General features: G+C 41.8%; 1 protein-coding gene across 2 annotated transcripts in view; it reads right to left on the bottom strand.

Moving 5' to 3' along the window:
* OGDHL (oxoglutarate dehydrogenase L) overlaps positions 1 to 20169 on the bottom strand; it is a 65771-nt gene extending 45602 nt beyond the window's left edge. The window contains exons 1-5 of one of the 2 annotated variants that reach the window (XM_082222347.1): positions 20040 to 20169; positions 10712 to 10943; positions 5249 to 5440; positions 1829 to 1931; positions 1065 to 1180 (exon numbers count right to left, since the gene is read on the bottom strand). In XM_082222347.1, coding sequence (XP_082078473.1) covers positions 1065 to 1180; positions 1829 to 1931; positions 5249 to 5440; positions 10712 to 10918 — 618 coding nt within the window. In that variant the 5' untranslated portion in view covers positions 10919 to 10943; positions 20040 to 20169. Of the gene's footprint in view, positions 1 to 1064; positions 1181 to 1828; positions 1932 to 5248; positions 5441 to 10711; positions 10944 to 12263; positions 12390 to 20039 lie in introns of those variants that run through there. The other variant, XM_082222346.1, reaches the window with a different exon arrangement.
* Between the last annotated feature and the right edge of the window lie 757 nt (positions 20170 to 20926).

Here is a 20926-nt window from a genome sequence, read left to right as displayed (position 1 = left end):
CTGTGGCCAATGCCACGTCTTAAAAGTCCTCCCCGCCCCCAAGGTGAAAGCCTACATTAGCAACTGGTCCAAGAAATGATCAGACCAGAGCCACTCACCTGGTTACTAATACCTCCTCAAATTTAGGCAAGTCTTCAAGTCTATACTTAAATGATACCACCTGCTGCATGACATCTTCAGATTCTGTTGGCATTTCATTAATTTTTATTTCTAGTTGGAAGCACTTCTTACACCGTAACAGGGCACTCCACATACAACTTTTCCCTTGCAATGTTCATCTGAAGCATTTGGAAGATTAAATAATGTTAATCTTTTTTCCCAGCATGCTGTATTTTATACAACTCCAGGGAATGAAGATTGATAACTGGACAAAGACTCTCCTCCCTGAAAGAGAGGGGAGTGGTTGTGGGCAGGAGCCCGAACACCGCTCCTAGCAGGGGGCGTTGCCCCCTGCCTCCAGCTCACCTGGCTGGCGCTCACGCCCCCCCGGTGGCCGCCCAACCAGGTGCCATGGGGGGCGTGTCCAGCAGCCTTTATGCTGCAGTGCCAGCCTCTCCCCGGCCTCATTCTTCCTTCCTTCGCCCCTCGCGAGTCAGGATACTCTCTCTTCAGTGTTCCTGCAGTGAGAAGCAGCCACGTGGAGCTAACTTGGAAGAGGACTTCTGAGAAAGGGAAGCCTGTAATCCCTCCTTTGCTTTCACCTTACCTTTACTTTAATTCCACCTTTAATTCCCTCTTTACTTTTCTCCAAAGACCTCCTAATTGTTCCTAATTTCAACTCTGATCCCGAAGCCTTTACTCTGTGTATGTGTGTGCTGTGCTTCTCCGACTTTAAATTTATGAGTGCTTACTATTTCTGTTTGATTTGCTGGTGCATTTTAAAACTGCATTGATTTGCTGGTGCATTTTAAAACTGCCGTATTGCTGTGAATTCCTGTGAGGGCTTTTCCAGCAGTTTATTTTATAAACTGTATTTTATACAACTCCAGGGAATGAAGATTGATAACTGGACAACTGAACTCCCTTTAGGAGGAACCAATGATACAGGATGTCATTGTACTTACCTCCAACCGTTTGATGATCTCTCGTAAGGAAAGCATGGTCTCATTTCCTCCAATGAAGGTGGTTGTGGGCAACTGGAACACTTTGTCCAAGTCAGATTCATATAAGCCATAAAACCCTATGGTATATACATTATTAGTGAGAAGGCAGCAACAAAAGTTCAAAACTCAAACATTGACTCTACAGAGCCACATATACCTCATTAACTTGGTGGCCTTAGATACAAATAATGCAATTTGGTACATACCTGAAAGTATCAGAAACTTTGAGGGCAAAATTTTTCAAGGTATCTTAAACATGCAAGTTAACAGGAGATGAACCAATGAAGTCAAATAGCCTTGGCATGAACACACATGCACCTTGTTGTTCCTTTGCCTACTCTTTTCCTGTGTTTCATCCTTATTTTCATGCCCATTTTTATTAACCTATCAGCATTTAGGAGCCAGGCATTTGTTTTGCAACTTCTCTTAAAATGCATGCCAAGTTCTTGCAAATAATCATTTTTAAAACTATGTCGGCCACTTGTGCTTTTATAATGAGAATGAAAATGCCATTTTCACATCTTCCTCATATATGTAACAATTTAACATAAATTAATACATAAAGTTAGAGGACTCCCTCATTAAAGATGAGTTGCTTGCTCCGCTACAAACAGGAGCAACTATTCAGTTTTGAAGTGCTCACCTGACTGCCTGTAGCACTTAAATCATGAGACATGTTCCTCACCGTGGATATTAATTTACTGCCAAGGACTTAAAATTCTCACCTAGTTTATCTATAGTAGTGATTAAATCTGAGGGGATGAATGAATCCAAGTCGGCATCCAAGATTCCTAAGGGATCCAACTGAGCCACATGGTGTCCACGGATCTGCATAGGTTGAAGTGGGTAAGAAAGGTGGTAGAAAAGGGAAAGAAGAAAACATTGTAGTAATAAGGTGACTCAAAAGAGGGAGCTCACCAATTTTTGTGCCCTCCCACAGCTCATCCATAGAATCATTTTCTAGCCAGTTCCGGGTTACGGCACATATTGAACAAGCGTAAAACGGTTGTTGCCTGTATGCTAAATGAATATACATTCAATGCATATGATTTTCCTAGAAGAAAGTTACCATCCCCTCATCACCCTGCTTAAAAAAACATAGGTCATAACATGCCTTAAAGAATGCTCAAACTGTGGACAGCATGTCTACAGTGGCATTAGAAGTTCAGGATTGTTTGAGATTCTAAAACAATTACACTCAGGTAATTCCGGTCTAAACGCGGGTGGCACTGTGGTATAAACCACAGAGCCTAGGCCTTGCCGATCAGAAGGTCGGCAGTTCGAATCCCCGCGACGGGGTGAGCTCTCGCTTTTCAGTCCCTTCTCCTGCCAACCTAGCAGTTCAAAAACACGTCAAAGTGCAAGTAGATAAATAGGTACCACTCTGGCAGGAAGGTAAACAGTGTTTCTGTGTGCTGCTCTGGTTCTCCAGAAGCGGCTTAGTCATGCTGGCCACATGATCCGGAAGCTGTCTGCGGACAAACGCCGGCTCCCTCGACCTATAGAGCGAGATGAGCGAGCAACTGGACCTAAATGTCAGGGGTATCTTTGCCTTTACCTTTCTCCCCCCAATATTTTATTCAAGTTGGCACCCTCGCCACATGCTGTTTCATACAGAAGTCAACCATATTCTTGTCCAAATCCCACAACCAGGGCCTGAAGGCAACAGCTCCTCCCTGTTGTTCCGCCCCTGCAAATGGTATTCAGAGGCATACAGAGAGGATTGTCTGTAGCCATCATGGCTGTTATAACTGTTGGACTTATTCTCTATTCATGTCTTGCGTGCTCTTTTAAAGCCATTCAAGCTAGTGCCTGTCACCGCATCTTCTTGCAGCAAATCTGCCTGCTTAACTGCTGCTTAATTGCTGAATATACGGCTTAATTATGGTAGTCTCTACGCTGTATATACAAAAAGTATAAAATGAATTAAAATTAATCATAAAACAGAAAAACCTTTGCCAAAGAACTATGCACATAAATATATGTGCTTCGTAGGGATCATCATCTGAACAATTATTTGCAACTTTTATTTATTTTACTGGTATTGTATTCATTTCTAAAAATGCAAGTTCTTCAGTAGGGAAAACGTAACAGTAAGTAAAAAAAATTCATCCCACCTTACTGGTCAAATGCAATACTCCCCCTGCCACACACCTTTATACAGCTTGATAAAAAATAATCATGATATACCAATCCAAATCTAGCTGTTATTTTAAAGAAGTGTGGCCAGAACTGGCAGATGGGGATTGGGTGCTCATCCAACTGAAAAGCAGTGTAGCATGAATAGATGGCACCCACACTTAGATGCACATCAGATTTATGCCTGTGGTTCCTGATCCAGCAGATGATGCATATACCTAACCAGCCTACCATACAAAGAAGTCTCCCTGCATGTGCATTTCTCTTAGCTGGTTCAGTATATAAGTGGCTTGAATGTCAATTTCCCCTTTTTTTAGTGAAAAAATGTTTTGGGGGAAAAAATGAGTGCTTGACTCAAAAGATGTAAAGGGTTCCAGGTGATCTCTCTGTCATTGCATACAAGTAATGAGAAGCTGAAGAATACACACACACACACACACACACGTCTCACCAAGTCACCTCAACAAACCTAAGCAAGCTTGCTAGCAGCCCTGAAGGACTTTATCACATGATCACAGGATGCAGTGCACATACACCTTTGAATGGCAATGTTCACTCAAATATTTTATTGGGGAGGCTGAAGGGACCTTGACCCCTAGGAGTTGGCTCCCATGGCACATGGCATTAAGTGGACCTTTGATCCCATTCAGCAGGGTTCTTCTTACTTAAGGCCAATTGTAGCAAACATTTATTTTTAAAAATTCAGAGTTGCACTAAGAGTAGCACTAAGGGGATAAATCCACCAGTGCAAGCATTTCTGCTTGTCCAACAGAACTATATCCCCTCTATCCCCCCCCCCCAGCCATGCACTGTTCTGGAAATTCTCTGAATTCTCAAGAACAGGTTTGTGGGATAGGGTGGGGGAGTCCTGCTGCAGGAGCGTCTCCACCCCCATCGTTCTACCCAGACACTGAGGTCCAGCACCGAGGGCCTTCTGGCGGTTCCCTCACTGCGAGAAGCCAAGTTACAGGGAACCAGGCAGAGGGCCTTCTCGGTAGTGGCGCCTTCCCTGTGGAACACCCTCCCATCAGATGTCAAAGAGAACAATAACTACCAAGCTTTTAGAAGACATTTGAAGGCAGCCCTGTTTCGGGAAGCTTTTAATGTTTGATGTATTATAGTATTTTAATATTCTTTTGGAAGCCGCCCAGAGTGGCCGGGGAAGCCCAGCCAGATGGGCGGGGTATAAATAATAAATTATTATTATATTATTATTATTACTAGTAGGGATCGTTGCACAACAATTTAGGCAAATACAGTCCTTAATTCTCAGTACTGGGCAGAAACAGACAGCATAAAGTAAGCATGCAGTAAAGATCTCCCACAAATATTTTCCACAGACCTTTTATTTTTTTTAATCGGCTTTTGTCTTGACTAATTGCAAAGTCCAAGGGGGAAAAAATAAAGACAGAAGAAACAATAATTCTGCATATAGTACATTTCAATGATCTTCTGCTAATTCATCTTTTTAATAAATGGCAATTCTCCTATGACAGAATGCAAGACATTTGTTTTGGCTGTATTTTGTAACAAAAAGGCCTTCTGCATATCAAAAACCTCCAATTAATACACACATTGACAGTATGTGTGTATAAAGCAAAGTTAGCGGGAGTTATTGCAGCATGCTAATTTATCATTCAGAGAGCAATACACAACAGCCACGAAAACAGTTCAATTATTTTTTCTTTTTAAAAAAATTAGTCAGGGGGTCCCGTGCAAATCACTTGTCTGACAATATTCTGGTTGCTTTTTAGATTAGCATTGACAAGGAATCTATAAGAATAGAAATTTAGGGGGATTCACAAACCAAAAATGTTTCATTTGGGGGAGGATGTGGATGATGCAAAATATTGAATGCACGAACAGCTCTGAGTCCAGAATAAAGCGTTGTGTGGAAATGCCCTTAAACACCTATGAAGAAGCGGCTCTTTAGCTGCATATTGTTTACAAAACACTGTTATAAGCAAACAGCCTCAGCTGCTGCAGGTGAATTTCTGTACACTGACCTGATACGCTCTGATCAATGACTGCACAGCCAGATGATCCTCGACCAGTTTCTCAGCTTTCGCAGGTGACTTTGTCAGTCCATGGCTTTGGACAAGGGATGTTTTGCTTCCTGAAAGGTCCGGTAAAGGACTTTGAATGGCTTGTCCAGGAAGGGCCCCAGCAGTAGCATTTCGGAAAAATAAATCCCATGACTAGACAGGGTGGGGGGGGGAAGAGAGAGGAAGAAGCGGGGGAAACAGGAAATAGAAAGCTATTATAGCCCTAAGAAGTTTGATAAGAAAACAATACAGGTGATAAATTCAATCCCTTCATTTCCTTGTCCCTAATTCTTTTTGCTATCCCTCTCTACTATCTAGCTCTTAAACCAATATTCCACTACCATCCCCACTCAAAGTACAGTGGTACCTCAGGTTAAGTACTTAATTCGTTCCAGAGGTCCGTTCTTAACCTGAAACTGTTCTTAACCTGAAGCACCACTTTAGCTAATGGGGCCTCCTGCTGCCACTGCGCTCACCGGAGCACTATCTCTGTTCTCATCCTGAAGCAAAGTTCTTAACCTGAAGCACTATTTCTGGGTTAGCGGAGTCTGTAACCTGAAGTGTATGTAACCTGAGGTACCACTGTACTACGGGGCTCCTCTTTGTAGCTGCCTGGAGCCCTGCAAGAGCATGCTTCTTAGGGATTAGTGATACACTGCAACATTTTGTTGCAGGTCTCAGTGATAAGACAAAAATAGATCAAAGGTAAGTCTTAGGTAGCAAGATGGCTTACAAGATCCCTTTTTTAGACCTGGGGCTAACAACTACTGATTTAAACTAGTCAGTATACTAATAATTTGGGGGGGGGGGACTGTGCTGTCAGAAAGCTCCCAAAATCATGGACCATAAGGAACACAATCTACTCACCTGTATTGTCCTATATTTTGTAAATGCCCTCAACATTTGGGCAACATGCTTTAAAGTGCTGCTGCCTGAGTGCTGGAAGAAAGACCTGCTCCCTGCTGCCAGGCCCATTTCTACCTGACCTAGAGGGAGGGGATCAGACTCACCTTGAACAGCTAAAAGAGGATCCTGGGAGGCTGGAGGGACATTACTGGCTCAACTCCTAGGGTTGGAGAAACTGGCTAAAATGTTTTAAAAGGTTCTAATTTTGGCTCCTCTGTTTCATTTTTGTCAGGTTGGTATTGGTTAAATGTTTAGTTGGGGTTGGTGGTTACTTTAATCTGGGTATAACTGTAAACTATTTGCTATTACTGTTATTGGTTTTTATTGATTAATTGGTTGGTTTGTTGCTTGTATAGGATATCTTGTTTTTTAATGTTTGATGTTTTGTTGTGTTTCATATGTTGTAAGCTGCCCAGAGTGAGGAAACCCAACCAGATGGGCGGGATTTATTATTATTATTATTATTATTATTATTATTATTATTATTATTATTATTAAAGTGAGCAAGAAGAAACAGCATATGAAGGTCACATCATCCATTCATTTTAAGTGAGAAAGCTGGCCAGGAAGGGTGGGGGGTGGGCAGATTATTTTTTTCACTGTACATACCAATTTTAGGCTGGCACAGCAAAGCCCCCTTTCCAGGTGCTGGCCCAGTTTAAGATCCAGTAGATCCATGTCTGGCTCAGCTCTGGCTTTTTCCAAAACACTAACACCCCATATTTAGGCCCTCTATGGGCTGTAGAACACTGCTGGGCATAGTGCTTCCTCCACTGTACTTCCTGCGGCTACAGCAGCGGTCTCTAGCAGTGGAACACCACCACCGCTACAGGCCATCAAACAAGGACATCTGCTGAATCATCAACCCCTCCAACAGTGCAGATTGGGATTAGGACTGAAGCCTAGAGCCAGAATACAACTGTTTATAAAATCCAGTGTTAAGAATGGCTCCCCTGAAAAGCTGCTTTCGTGTATTTCAGTTATTTTTTCTTACTGCCCAGTGGTGATGCCCAAAACACTCAAATGTTAGCTGTATGGCTTTTAACCATTATTACCGTTGAGTGTTAGGTATAATAATTTGATTATTATTTTTTTACACACAAAAACCAGCACTCATCTCCAAGCAAACAGTATCAAGGAAGTCATTACGCTCTCATGGTAGACTGGTTGCATACAGGAAAACATGGCAACTGTTGTGTATTCAATAGACAACCAAGCAGTTTTTTTCAATTAATCTTGTGATAGCAATAGCTGAGCCTTGTCAAGTCTCTTCTTTATGATCTATGGCCCTGACACCATTCTATGAGCAGAAATAATGACACCTTTCTCGGGGCTTGTATCATTTCATTCCTAGAGTCATTTCAGATGCTACTTTGCACTAGTGGAGCAAAGGATTAGTAGGGACAAGAGAGGAAAGAGCAAAGAGCACTGTAAGAAAAGCTAACCCAAAAGATCAGTTGGGGAAAAGGTAGTTCCAGAAAATGCTTTCCAGGTTACAGCCCAATCCACAATCTGTTTACTCAGATGTTACTCCCACGGGCACCTATTTCCTGGTAAAGTGCTTAGGACTGCAGTCCTCTTAGTAGGTGTGAGAGATTTTATTTGCCTGTTGCCCAATGGCCATTATGAAACACAGGAACAGTAAAAGTACCTACAGTACCAAATTGGTAGATCTAAACTCCTGCTAGGGAAGCAAGGAGAAAACCTAGCACTAATATATAACAATAAAAATTACCAAAAACAAACTGAGATTAACATCAAAATACTATACGGATAGTCTTTGCACTTCAGGGTATAGAATTTTAGAAAATCGCAGTGAATTTTTCGATCTACTGCTGCAAAAGTGGCAACCTTGTTTGTAATTGTTTTATTGTTGTCTGCCATCAAAACATATATATACACACACATACACACACACACACTCTCTCTCTCTCTCTTATATGGCCAACGTAAGCTTTAATTAAAAAAAAAATACAATCAAAGTTTACATTACTGGAAGACATACAGAGAGTAGAATACAAATCATCTAAATAAAGTGAGGTCTAGCTCAAACATGAGGGACATAATTGGACAAAATTGTGCAGGGTTCCACACACTTGTCACTTTGTTTAAACTGGAGTGTTACACTTATGTGTGCAACTAGGACTCTATGGGCTGGGTATGCGAACACTGCATTTATTAGGTGTAGGTGCACCATTCAAATGAGCATATTGTGGAGCAGGATTGTTTTTGAATTGTCAGGCATCAGGCTTGAACGTGCGTTTCTCTGAACTCAACAGGACTGACTTCCATGTATGTTTTCACAGGCTGGAGCTATAGCTTTGGACTGTAAGAGAAAATGCAGTTACATGCTAGCATGCAAATGCTGGTGGGGGGAAAAATACAGTCAAAAATCATGTTTGACAAATCATTTGCTAACTGATTCAGCTGTATTTGTGTGATGCTTTGACCTATTCCTTTTAAACGAGCCTTAGGACTGCCAGGCTCTTCATTACATGGGTTTACTCTTACCTGGCTTCAATATACAAAGTTCCTCTAACCAGCTTTATTGATAAAGGTAAAGGTAAAGGTACCCCTGACCATTAGGTCCAGTCACAGACGACTCTGGGGTTGCGGCGCTCATCTCACTCTATAGGCCAAGGGAGCCGGCATTTGTCCACAGACAGCTTCCGGGTCATGTGGCCAGCATGACTAAGCTGCTTCTGGTGAACCAGAGCAGCACACAGAAACGCCGTTTACCTTCCCACTGGAGCGGTACCTATTTATCTACTTGCACTTTGATGTGCTTTCGAATTGCTAGGTTGGCAGGAGCAGGGACCGAACAACAGGAGCTCACCCCGTCGCAGGGATTCGAACCGCTGACCTTCTGATCGGCAAGCCCTAGGCTCTGTGGTTTAGACCACAGTGCCACCTGCGTCCCAAGCTTTATTGATACTTTTAATAAATCCAGTAACCTGGGCCAGGTGACAGAAAGTTACTCAACCTTAAAGCTCCAAGTGATTACAAGCCTTGCTTCTGACAACTTTTAATGAAGTGTTTTCAGTTTAGCTCTATACCATGCTTTTTATATCCATTTATCTCCACTGACGTTCATCCCTTAGCTTTATTAGCCCAAGCCATTTATTTTTGTCCTGTTAATCACCAGTTACAAAACACCTAGGACGATATCCAAAAGCAAGCCACAGCTTTAAAACACATCTATTCACGCAAGCATAGAAACACACATATGCAGAGACAGAGAGAGAGAATCAAACACCACAAATTATCACAATAGTTAGCAGTAACTTTTTAAAAAAACCAACCCACTATCTTCTGCAATAGTGACACAGGAGGGACTATTGCACAGTCTGGCTTGCAGGCAGGAGTGACACAAACATCTGTATCAGTATATTTACTTAAAATATTTCTGAGCTGCCCTTCCTCAAAAGATTCCAAGGAGATGTTCAAAACCTTGAATAAAACTACTCACATATTTTTAACACACTATTTTTATTAAAGTAACAACAAGCAGGATAAGAAGCAGTTCTAACCAAAAGGTCATCTAAAATGCTGGCAGGAATACAAAGGTAAGGTGACACTTGTGCTTTTTTTCAAGGGGTACTCAAGAGTATACAGTACCGGCACCTGTGCTATGGTATGGCCTCCCATAACGCCCCATGGCGGAGAGGGAAATGGTGGGAAATGGCGGCAGAAATGAACCCATTCCATGATGGCTTCCTGCCTGCCTGCCAGGGCACTGAACTGAAAAGACAGTTCTGAGGGTGCTCAAGTGTCCTATCCGGTCTGCATGATGAACTCCCGCCTATCACCAGTTGTTGCTACTGCTGCTGCTGTTGTTAAATAATATTAATAAAGATGATATTATGAATATCCACAACAGAATATTGTTCACATCAGAAAAATACAAAATGAGAATACAAAATACATAATAAAACAAAAACAAAACAAGACCCCCCTCCCACAAACAAATTTTAAAAGCCAGAGCTGAACGCCTGGCTGAAGAGAAACATTTTCATCTGGCACCTAAAGAGATACAATGAAGGCGCCAGGTGAGGGCATTCCACAAACGCCCCACTTGTGGCACACAGATGATGACTGCAGGGTCTGGGGCAGTTTATATGGGGAGATCCTTGAGATATTGCAGTCCTGGGCCTACCATGCACTTTCCCCCTCCATTTGCTCTTGTAAGGAGAATAATATTTTTTTGTGAGCACTACTTTTGAGTCCTTTCAAAAGCTGCCTATGTGACTACTTGGAATGAATGGTTGCAAGAACCCAATTTAATTCAGGCAAATTCACATATGCTCACCAATATAAAATAAATGCTTTAATTCTAAATATAAAAGAGAGCATGGTGGGCTTTACTTCTGAGTAGACAAGGAATGCACAGAGGTCTAAAACAGGAAAGGGAATTTTGCTCAGGGAAGCTAGGCTCAAGTCACAATATGTATCAAACTTCAGATTTCTAGCTGTGGAAATGTCCTAGTAAATTATATATATACACATATATAGCATTACCTTATGCACACTTTTTGGATTGTCAAGCCAAGCATAATACATTTCCTCAACGTAATTTGAATTACTTCCACTCAAGAATGGTTCTGTGGCTCCCGGTGAAACATAACTCCGACTTGGCAGAAATTCTTTTTTGTTTACATTTTTCTTCATCAACGAACAAATGCCACGATGTTTCAGGGTAGCAGCAATCAGCCGCAAATGACTCATTTTTGTGTATTTCGTAGATGATTTTCTATTGAGAGAAAATGGTAAAAAGGAATTAGAAAAGCAGCCAACACTTAATGGGTATCTTGCAATTAAAGGCTTTCCTTTTTAATAGAGCATCTACTTAGAAACAGAATCTTGTCCTGGATGACAGAAATCCAATTCCTAAGAAATACTTAACGGTGAAAGCCATTGATTTTAACAAGAATTATTAGCACACAGCTTCCTGCAGGGCCGGAAGCTACACTTGAAATCTAATTCAGTAACATTAGTGTTTCAAGAAGACAGCGTTGTCATTGCTTCTGCTTAATCCCTAGTTGATCCCCAATAATTATTACAATAACACACTCTTACATCACTATCTATCCATGTACAGTGATGCTATCACTGTGATTATTTGGGCTGATAGTTTATTGTTCCTCACCAACAGATTTTTTCTATATACATCCCACAATGATCACTTTTACGCATGTTGCATATTCTATCAAGGTAATTTTCAGCTAAATGAGAAATAGATCCTGTGAAAGAAAAGAACTCCTGACGTCAGGAATGCTAAAGAAATTACTTCATTCTGATGCGCAGTTTATAGAATTATCTGTATTCCTGGGCAGCAGATATGAAGTCAGTATTTAAAACATCTTGACAATAGCAATGGGCAGGTGAGCTGCTGTTGCTAAGAGAGAAGGAGGGGGCAAGGAAATGGGGAGACTGGGGCAATACAGATGTTACAGTGAAGTCAATCTGGTGCCCTTTGATAAATATTACTTTTTTAAAAAAAAAAACAATCTGGTGCCCTTTGCAGTGCACCACCCTCTCTACAACACCACCTCTCTCCCAACTGATAAGCAACAGTGACCCACCTTTCAGGAAGCAAGCAACCAAAACAGCTCCAATCCAGCAAGCAAGCCACTTCTGACTAATGACCAGAACGTCACAGTAATTCTTCATTTTTATAACCTTGTACAGGATTTATTTATTTTTTGCCAAATGCCATACAGCAGAACACCAATCTGATCACACATACTTTCACTAAGGATATGCATTGGAGTTTACTCACGCACCACATCGTGCCCCCCAAAAAGGATGTTTCAGGTTGGAAAACTAAGCTAATCAAGAAAAGGCATTGCTATACTGTCTCATTTAGATGCTCTTTTTTCAATCCGTCCTTTAAAAATGTCACTTTGCCATTTTTGAGAATACATATGGAAAAAGAAAACAGAACAACAGCAATAACGACTACATCAACCATAATGAAAAACAGTAATGAAAACCTCCTGAGATATTAGGATCACTCCATGGTTGAAAGATTTAGTCTCTTAATTCATAAATATGAAAACTCTGTTCTTACCTGCTCATCTTAATAGTCCCTCCTTCCCATTTGCTCTGCCCTTTATCTTCAAACTTCCTTAGCTATCACATATTCTTCCTTTCTGTTTCTGTTTTTCAGTCTGCTGATTGTAACATGCATTTTCTTTAGCTACCTTGGTCTTATTTCCCTGTCTAACCCACAAATCTATTCCTGTCCTTACAACCTGCGGGTAGTTTTAATCTTTACATATATAATTTCAAACATTTTACAAACTTTAAAATATCCAGTGACGTCCCTTCTTCTCCTTCTATGATTCATATGACATATCATACTTTTACTATAACCATTCAAATCAGTTTTCCACTTTTACATCAATCAAATATTGTATACAGTGGTACCTCGGGTTAAGTACTTAATTCGTTCCAGAGGTCTGTTCTTAACCTGAAACTGTTCTTAACCTGAAGCACCACTTTAGCTAATGGGGCCTACCGCTGCTGCTGCGCCGCCGGAGCACGATTTCTGTTCTCATCCTGAAGCAAAGTTCTTAACCTGAAGCACTATTTCTGTGTTAGCCGAGCCTGTAACATGAAGCGTATGTAACCCAAGGTACCACTGTACTCTGTTGAATTTATCTTAATGCTGCCAGCGTTTTCAGCTGTGTACAATTATTTTCCATATATTCAATAAATATTTTCCACTCTTCTCTAAATATGTTCTTCCTGCTCTCTTATTCTGTGTGTTAAACCTGCAAGGTCTGCATATTGCAACATCTTAAGTGGACAATCCTTTCTACAAGGGACCTCGCTCACTTTCCATTTTGGGGCTAAGAGACAACAGGCCACTGCTGTTGCATACATACATAATTTTTTCTGGCACCTGGGAATTTCTGTCTGGGTTACTCCCAACAAAAGGACTTTTTTGGGGAAGGTAAATTTAAACAATTTTTTCAACTCATTATAGATCATTTCCCAATATTCTTACCCCTTTCTACATGTCTACCACATATGAAAAAAAAATTCCAAAACGTACCTGACAACTGTACAGTATATCCAAGTTTTCAGGAGGGATGGGGGTGGAGAAGAAGGGAGGAAACTTCCTTCCACTCATTAGTATCCAACCCATAGCATTTTTAAAAAAATCTTTATAGCCAAAGACTATTTCACATGATGAATTAATTTCCCTACTTGTTTCTGGGGTGTTTTAAATACATAATATCAAACAGGACAAGAACAACAAAAACATTAGGAATTAACTTTGTGGATAAATGTAATTTTTGAAAAATAGTTAAAATCTTATTTACAGTGTAACTGTAAAATTAAAAGTTTCCCCCAAAAGGGAAAACAAAACCATCTTTCTGTGGTTATCAGTCAACTTAAAAATAAAAAAATCCCTTGAGACTACAAAGTAATGTCAGTGACTTGTTACAAGAATTCTAAGATCCGAAATATAAAATAAACATTCATAAATGTACAAGGCAAACACATACATAAGTATATAAACCATGTGTCTGAAATAGTACAGGAGAGAGATCCTGAAGCCATTTTGACTCTCCCAAACCATTTTGACTCTCCCAAATTGACCTCAAATATTTCTCTGCAAGGAGAAAAGAAATGGGGAAGCCTCTCCATTGTATCTTGCTTACCTGTCTTATGGGCGTATTTGTGTATGAAAAGGGTGAGCCTATCACCTGGTTTCAGGAATTAAAGCATTTACTATCACAAAAAAAATGGCCAGGCTGCCCAGGTAAAGCAATCAGTGACCTTTAACAGATATCCTGGCAAACAGAATTCTGTTGTAGACTGCCTTCTGTGATGTATTTCTGCTGTAGACCACCCCCTTTTGTGATGTATGTATGATGTTTTGAGGGTGGTCTTGAGCTACAGGGTGGGCAATTTCAAAAGTCTATATAAGGTCTTGCTCACCATTGTTCTGGGTTCCTCCTCCCTCCTGCACATGGTAAGTGAGGACCCTGTTGCAACAGTATACAGTGGTGCCCCGCAAGACGAAATTAATTCGTTCCGCAATTTTTGCCGTCTAACGAATTTTTCTTCTTGCGAAGCACGGTTTAAACGGTTTAACAAAGTCGCAAGACGTTTTCGTCTTGCGAAGCAAGCCCATAGGGGAATTCGTCTTGCGAGGCAAATCGCGAATGAAAAAACCTTTCGTCTAGCGAGTTTTTTGTCTTGCGAGGCGTTCGTCTTGCGGGGCACCACTGTAATAAAGATCAGGCTTACTAGCTGCTTTGCTTCTCAATATTATCTGGTTGGCCTCTGTTATTTTCTCCTACCAATAGGGAACCCACTTAAGGGCCCTATATGGGGTCTTGGACAATAATCCATCTCATGGATGGATTATCCACATGGTCAGACAGATTTGCTTACTCTCACAAAGTTCAGTATTATAATATTTTTCATTCAACATTATTAATCAATATCTATGAAGGTAAAGGTAAAGGGACCCCTGACCATGAGGTCCAGTCGTGACCGACTCTGGGGTTGCGGCGCTCATCTCGCTTTATTGGCCGAGGGAGCAGGTGTACAGCTTCCAGGTCATGTGGCCAGCATGACTAAGCCACTTCTGGTGAACCAGAGCAGTGCACGGAAACGCCATTTACCTTCCCGCCGGAGCGGTACCTATTTATCTACTTGCACTTTGACGTGCTTTCGAACTGCTAGGTTGGCAGGAGCTGGAACTGAGCAATGGGAGCTCACCCCGTCGCGGGGATTCGAACCGCCAATCTTCTGATCAGCAAGTCCGAGGCTCTGTGGTTTAAACCACAACGCCACCCATGTCCCTATCTACACATCTTCAATTAATGGAGATATGAAACAGTAGGTCAGAATGTAAAATGAGAGTCAAATCTGTTTAATCCTCAAATTTTCCACAGTAAATCTAGCCTATTTTTCCCTGGTGTTTATTCTACAGCAGAAACTTGGGCTGCAATTATGGATCCACTTTCTTAGGAGTAAACCCACTGAACTCTGAACAGACATATACAGTGGTACCTCGGGTTACATGCGCTTCAGGTTACAGACACTTCAGGTTACACTCAGCTAACCCAGAAATAGTACCTCAGGTTAAGAACTTTGCTTCAGGATGAGAACAGAAATCGAGCAGCGGTAGTGGGAGGCCCCATTAGCTAAAGTGGTACCTCAGGTTAAGAACAGTTTCAGGTTAAGAACAGACCTCCAAAACGAATTAAGTTATTAACCCAAGGTACCGCTGTAAATGATCACACTGCTCTCAGCAACAATACTCAACTATCTGAGACACATAGCATTATCCCATAAGAAAAAGCCAGAAATTCCTAGTTTATTCTCATTTACTTAAACCACAATGTGAATACATAGCATGCTGGGGTTTGCATCCCATTTGCTCAAGCTTGTGTCCTCTCTTCACATGTGGGTAAAAGAAACCAGAAAGCATGGGGTCTGAATGCAGAATTCTGGTTTGTTGCTCCCAAACAGGCCAGGAATGGAAGTTTGCTCAAGATCAGCACAGGCAATAGTTGAACCAGTTGTGTTACTCCACTTCAACCCAAAAATTAAACATAAATTTCCATCTGGAAACAAATGTTAATTAAACATGGGGTTTATCATAGGTTTAAAAAAATGTACGGTATGTTTGTGTGAAAAGAGAATTGGATTGCAAAAGAAAAGTGATTTGTATTTATGCTGGGATATAATAAACTAAAGTGGGACAATAAACAGCTGAAGGGCTTTAAAGTATCAGTGCATCTTCTTATGTTTATTTATAATACTCCTTAAAACAACTAAATACAGCAATAACCTAGATAACCCCTGCTAAAGACACCATCTGACGGCACAAATGATCCTGTCAATGTCTAACTTACCTCTAACCTCTTGTTCTCAGTCAATTCCCCCCTAAGGAGAAGTTTGCAGCAAACTAATTCTGGTACCAGGTATAATCTTAGGAATGATCTGCTTCTTTTTGAACTCAGGTGGAACAATGGAACTACGTATGTCATAGGTCAACAAATTCCCTGAAACAGGTTTCAAAATGTACAAGCCCACATATTTCTGCTGACAGTTAATGCCTCTGGAAAACATGAATATTCGCATTTTCATGAACAGTCATAACACACCTCAATAGGCTTCACTAAAATTGAACTAAGGTTAAATTCACTAAAATTGGACTCATGGTGAATATTAACTTCTGGTATGATGAAAATCTATGGACCAGACCATCATACATGGAGCTGCCCTATGAATCATACAGCAAATAGGTATAAAATGGATAATGAATTCATTCACGTTATTCCACACAGAGCTTCATCACAAGGTGAAGATCAAGATCAGCACAGGCAAGAGTTGAACCAGCTGTGTTACTCCACCTTAACTCCAAATCACAATTTCTTATCATTGAGCCCCCCCCTAAAACAGATAGATCTGCTGGTAGTACTTATTATTAAACCAAATAAAATAAAATAAATGAAGGGATTCAGAGTGACATAGACCCAAGGTATGTTTTAATATCGCAGAATAAGCCATTTATAACTATAAATCCTATGAAAGAATCTTGTGTGTTGTTCTGTGGGTCTCCAAAATTTTACCAAAACAGGCAGTGCCAGAGTCCCCAATACCTGTCTCATAAAATATGGATCGAGAGTCAGAGGAAAAACTGGAGAATTTGCTAGCAACCTGGTATACCTCTTAAACAGAGACCTAAATCAGATTGAAAAAAGTGAGCTTAATCTTTTTAGAACTGAGACGAGGAAGAGATATTTTAACACAAAAGGCCACAGAGGTGGTATCAAATATCACAAGGAACCTTCCCAATACTGCTATCCTAAGTTTTTGGAAATACAGTGGTGCCTCGGGTTACATCCGCTTCAGGTTACATATGCTTCAGGTTACACACTCCGCTAACCCAGAAATAGTGCTTCAGGTTAAGAACTTTGCTTCAGGATGAGAACAGAAATTGTGCTCTGGCGGCGCGGCAGCAGCAGGAGGCCCCATTAGCTAAAGTGGTGCTTCAGGTTAAGAACAGTTTCAGGTTGAGTATGGACCTCCGGAACGAATTAAGTACTTAACCCGAGGTACCACTGTAAGCTCAAAGAAAACAAGTGATATTTCTTTCAAATACATCTGTATGGCTAGGGTGCAGAAAAGGGTTGCGGAGCTTCTGTTGCCTTAGTTTAAGGTAATGGTTTGATTCAGATGTAAAAAAAAGCCATGTTTCCATGCTACACAAACAAGTCTCAGGCTCATAAGCTCCCCGATAATCTCTTATGCACCAAAGGAGAAGAAAACCAAACTAAATGCAGTTCCTGATGACAACCAGAACTTGGACAGTTACAGTTCCCTTGGACCAAAGTTAAGTGCCAAACAAGTTTCAGATTCTGGCTCCCCCCCCACCCCACTAATCATGGTCCAAGCAAATCATACCTCCATTTTACCAAAGCTTGAACAAATACCCACATCGGTCTCTACAGCCACAGAAGGTGCTGCAACCTTCCAACAGCTTGACCTCATCCCCAAAGGCACACTCCAACGCGGAACAAAGACCACAATGTGCTTAATTTTATGGGGTATCTAGGACCACTACAACTTACTCATTCAGCCTGGTTTTGTGTGACCAAAGTTAAGCTTTGAATGAGTGCAGATTTATTTGTTTTTAAGTGTTACTTATAGGCATACATGTCTGTATTTTGTAACTTCTTCCAAGCTCTTGGGAATCCATTCACTAATTTTTCAGTCATGAGGCCAGGTCCTCTTATAGCTCAATAACTGGTTAAAGAACTGGAGGCAGGGGGTAGGAATAAAGGGGCAGCTTTCATAACTAAGGGAACTAAACATTGGGGTGCTTCTGGATCATAGAATCACAGAACTGTAGAACTGGAAGGGACCCTGAGGGTCATCTAGTCCAACCCCCTGCAAAGCAGGAATCTCAACTAAACCATAAATGACATGACCATCAAAGTTCTACTTAAAAACCTCCAAAGAAGATGAGTTCACCACCTTCCAAGGAAAATCGTTCCACTGTCAAACAGCTCTTACTGTCAGAAAGTTCCTCCTGATGTTTAATAGGAATCTTCTTTCTCATAACTTGAAGCCATTGGTTCGGCTCCTAGCCTCCAGAGCAAGTGTAATCTTTATAGGAATGATGCTTTTTAACTAGTCATAAAGACTCTGAAATCAGGGAGCAGACATTTCATGGGATACCTAAATTATTGAGGATGGTAAGAACCCAAGCAAATGAGGAAGAGTTCCAAAAGGACTTTCCTGAATAGGAAAATGTACAACAAAATGGCAAATAAAGTTTGATGGAAGTAAATCCCTCTATTTGAGGCTAAGGAGCAGCAACCTGTTCAGAATCTGGACTCTCCAGAAGAGATACTGAGGCTGTGCTAATTGGTTCAACAAAAATGCCAACTTGTGTGTGGGCACTGTGTAAAGGGAAATATTGATAGGTGACATCCAATATTGCATAAATGGACTTTTGCTCAAGTGGCATAACTTCCCCTTCTCTTCCACACCACCCCCAGCTCTCCAGAAAAACTGAACATTCATGTGCTAGTACTGTATTTGGTATCTGAACAAAGGCAAAGGTGGGATACAAATGTAATAAATAAGACAAAGAGCTTTTAATAATTAAACTGTTTCTGATATCAATTTATGTGAAGTCACACAAGTCTATACCAAGTAATATTCCCATGTATATTTCTAGAACAGATTTGGCAAATATATACTGAAAATCATACTTTAGTCTTTTATTAAGAATATATTAGACATGGGACTGTCTTTCCGATACGCACAGACAAATAATGTGTATATTTTCTTTTAGATTTGTGGGGATTCTTGAAAAACCACCTAATAAATTAACTGTTGCTTTCCCATTTAACATGTTTAGTTATACACCCTCCCTTTTTCGCATTTATCACTTTTCTTCTTTGTAATGTGCTGGCGAGTTCACAGAGATACCTGATGAAGCGGAGATGAAACGCAAGGTCCTGAATCATTCAGCCAGATACACAAGTGGCAGCCAGGTTACGTTAGCTGAAAATTTATGTACCTTTTAAAGCAGAGATTTAGGTTTTCATGCCTGGCTGGACCACGTCTACCAAAGTCCATCATCATCAACATTGCCTCCCTACTCCAAAATACGTACCACCAACCGGTTCGGCCTGCATGGAGGCAGCCCAGCAACCCTAAGCTGCACCCACAGAACCCCAGCCCTCAATGACACAATTAAAACAGCGGTTTGATTGATTTCCCTCTTCCGCTTCCAAGTCGGGTCAAACTGAAGGGCACCTCTGCCAAGGCAACTGGGCCTTCCTCTCCCAATTATCACTACAATGGAAAGATGCCTCCAAGTAAATGTTAGGGAACCATCAAGAAGACCTTTGCTTAGAGACCCCCCTCCCAATTTTTGCTGATTAAGCAGCTGTGAAAGGGAAGATCATCCCATCCCTCTTCCCCATTCATCCTCATCCAGCCCCCTCCCCATTCACCCCCTCTCTCCCATTCATCCAATCCCCTCAGCTCCCCTCACCCCCTTTATTTCTCTTCCCCCTCCCCACGGATCTCTGCTGCTCTCCCCCCCCCCCTGCATTCTGCCGTTGCCTTATGATCCCCCTGGCGACCGGCCGAGGCCTGAAGAGGAGGAGGAGGAAGCGGTGTGTGTGCGCGCGCGGGAGGGGAGGGGGTGTCGCTCCGTTACCATAGAAACCCCTGGTTCCTCCTTCTCCATCCACCCCCCCACGCCAGAGAAGGGGACAGACCTCGTTTAATTCCCCTTCCCCTCCGAACGGAGAAGGGGGGGGGGAGAGAGCAGAAACAGAGAGGGAGATACCTGTTGTGTCACGTGAGGCGCGCGAGCCCGCCGCTCGCCGAGGGATGCTCGCTGAGGAGAACAAGAGGCCCGCCTCCTCCTCCTCCTCCTCCTCCGTCGCCCGCGCTGAGGTAAACGCGGCGGGGGCGGGGCCTGGCGGCGGGAATTCGCTGTCCGCGCGCGGGGCGGTGCTGGAGCGAGGAGGGGGAGCCCGCGTCGGCCTGCGCACGCGCCCGCCCGCCCGCCCGCGGGAGCGGAGGAACGTGTGAACTGGCCGCTTCCACGCTTCCGAGGGATAAATAGAAGGACTCCTTTTTTGCCGCCTCCACGCGTTTCCCCCGTTTTTCCTACCTCTTCTCCCGAGACTACGGAAAAGTCGGTGCGCTTCAGTTCCTCGCGGTTGTTTCCTGCCTTTTTTTGGGGGGGGGGGTGCTGTTAAATACTCACCGTGAAGTTGTTACAGTAAGTGCCACGTTTTGAACTAGTGTTTCTAAAAAAGAAAAAGAAAATTGGTTTCGGTCATGCCCTTGAGTACCCCCAGAAGGAAAAAAGCACAGTCCCCTCCCCAATAGATGCGCCACTATGCAAGCAAAAATGATTGTTTGTTTATTTATTTTTACAAGCGCAGGCTCCACGTGTTTCTTTGAAGCACATTTTTTATTTTTTTTTATTAATTTTCAATTACATTCTAATAATAGCTTCATTGTAACAATGCCAAATTATAATACAAGTACTAATACCAATCGTTCAAATACCAAATTATATAATTTAGGTGTATGTGTGTCCCCCGCGTGAGCTAGAATTGATGGTTTGATTATTTTCTTTATTTCTGCGTTCCAAAATCTTATTAATTTCAATTGCATTCCAGGCAAAATAATAATCCCTTATACAACAACTGCAATATTAAT

The sequence above is a fragment of the Podarcis vaucheri genome (genome assembly GCF_965113315.1).
Source record: "Podarcis vaucheri genome assembly, chromosome: 5".
NCBI lineage: Eukaryota > Metazoa > Chordata > Lepidosauria > Squamata > Lacertidae > Podarcis > Podarcis vaucheri.
Note: the sequence above shows the minus strand (reverse complement) of the source record. Positions and strands in the feature narration are given on the sequence as shown.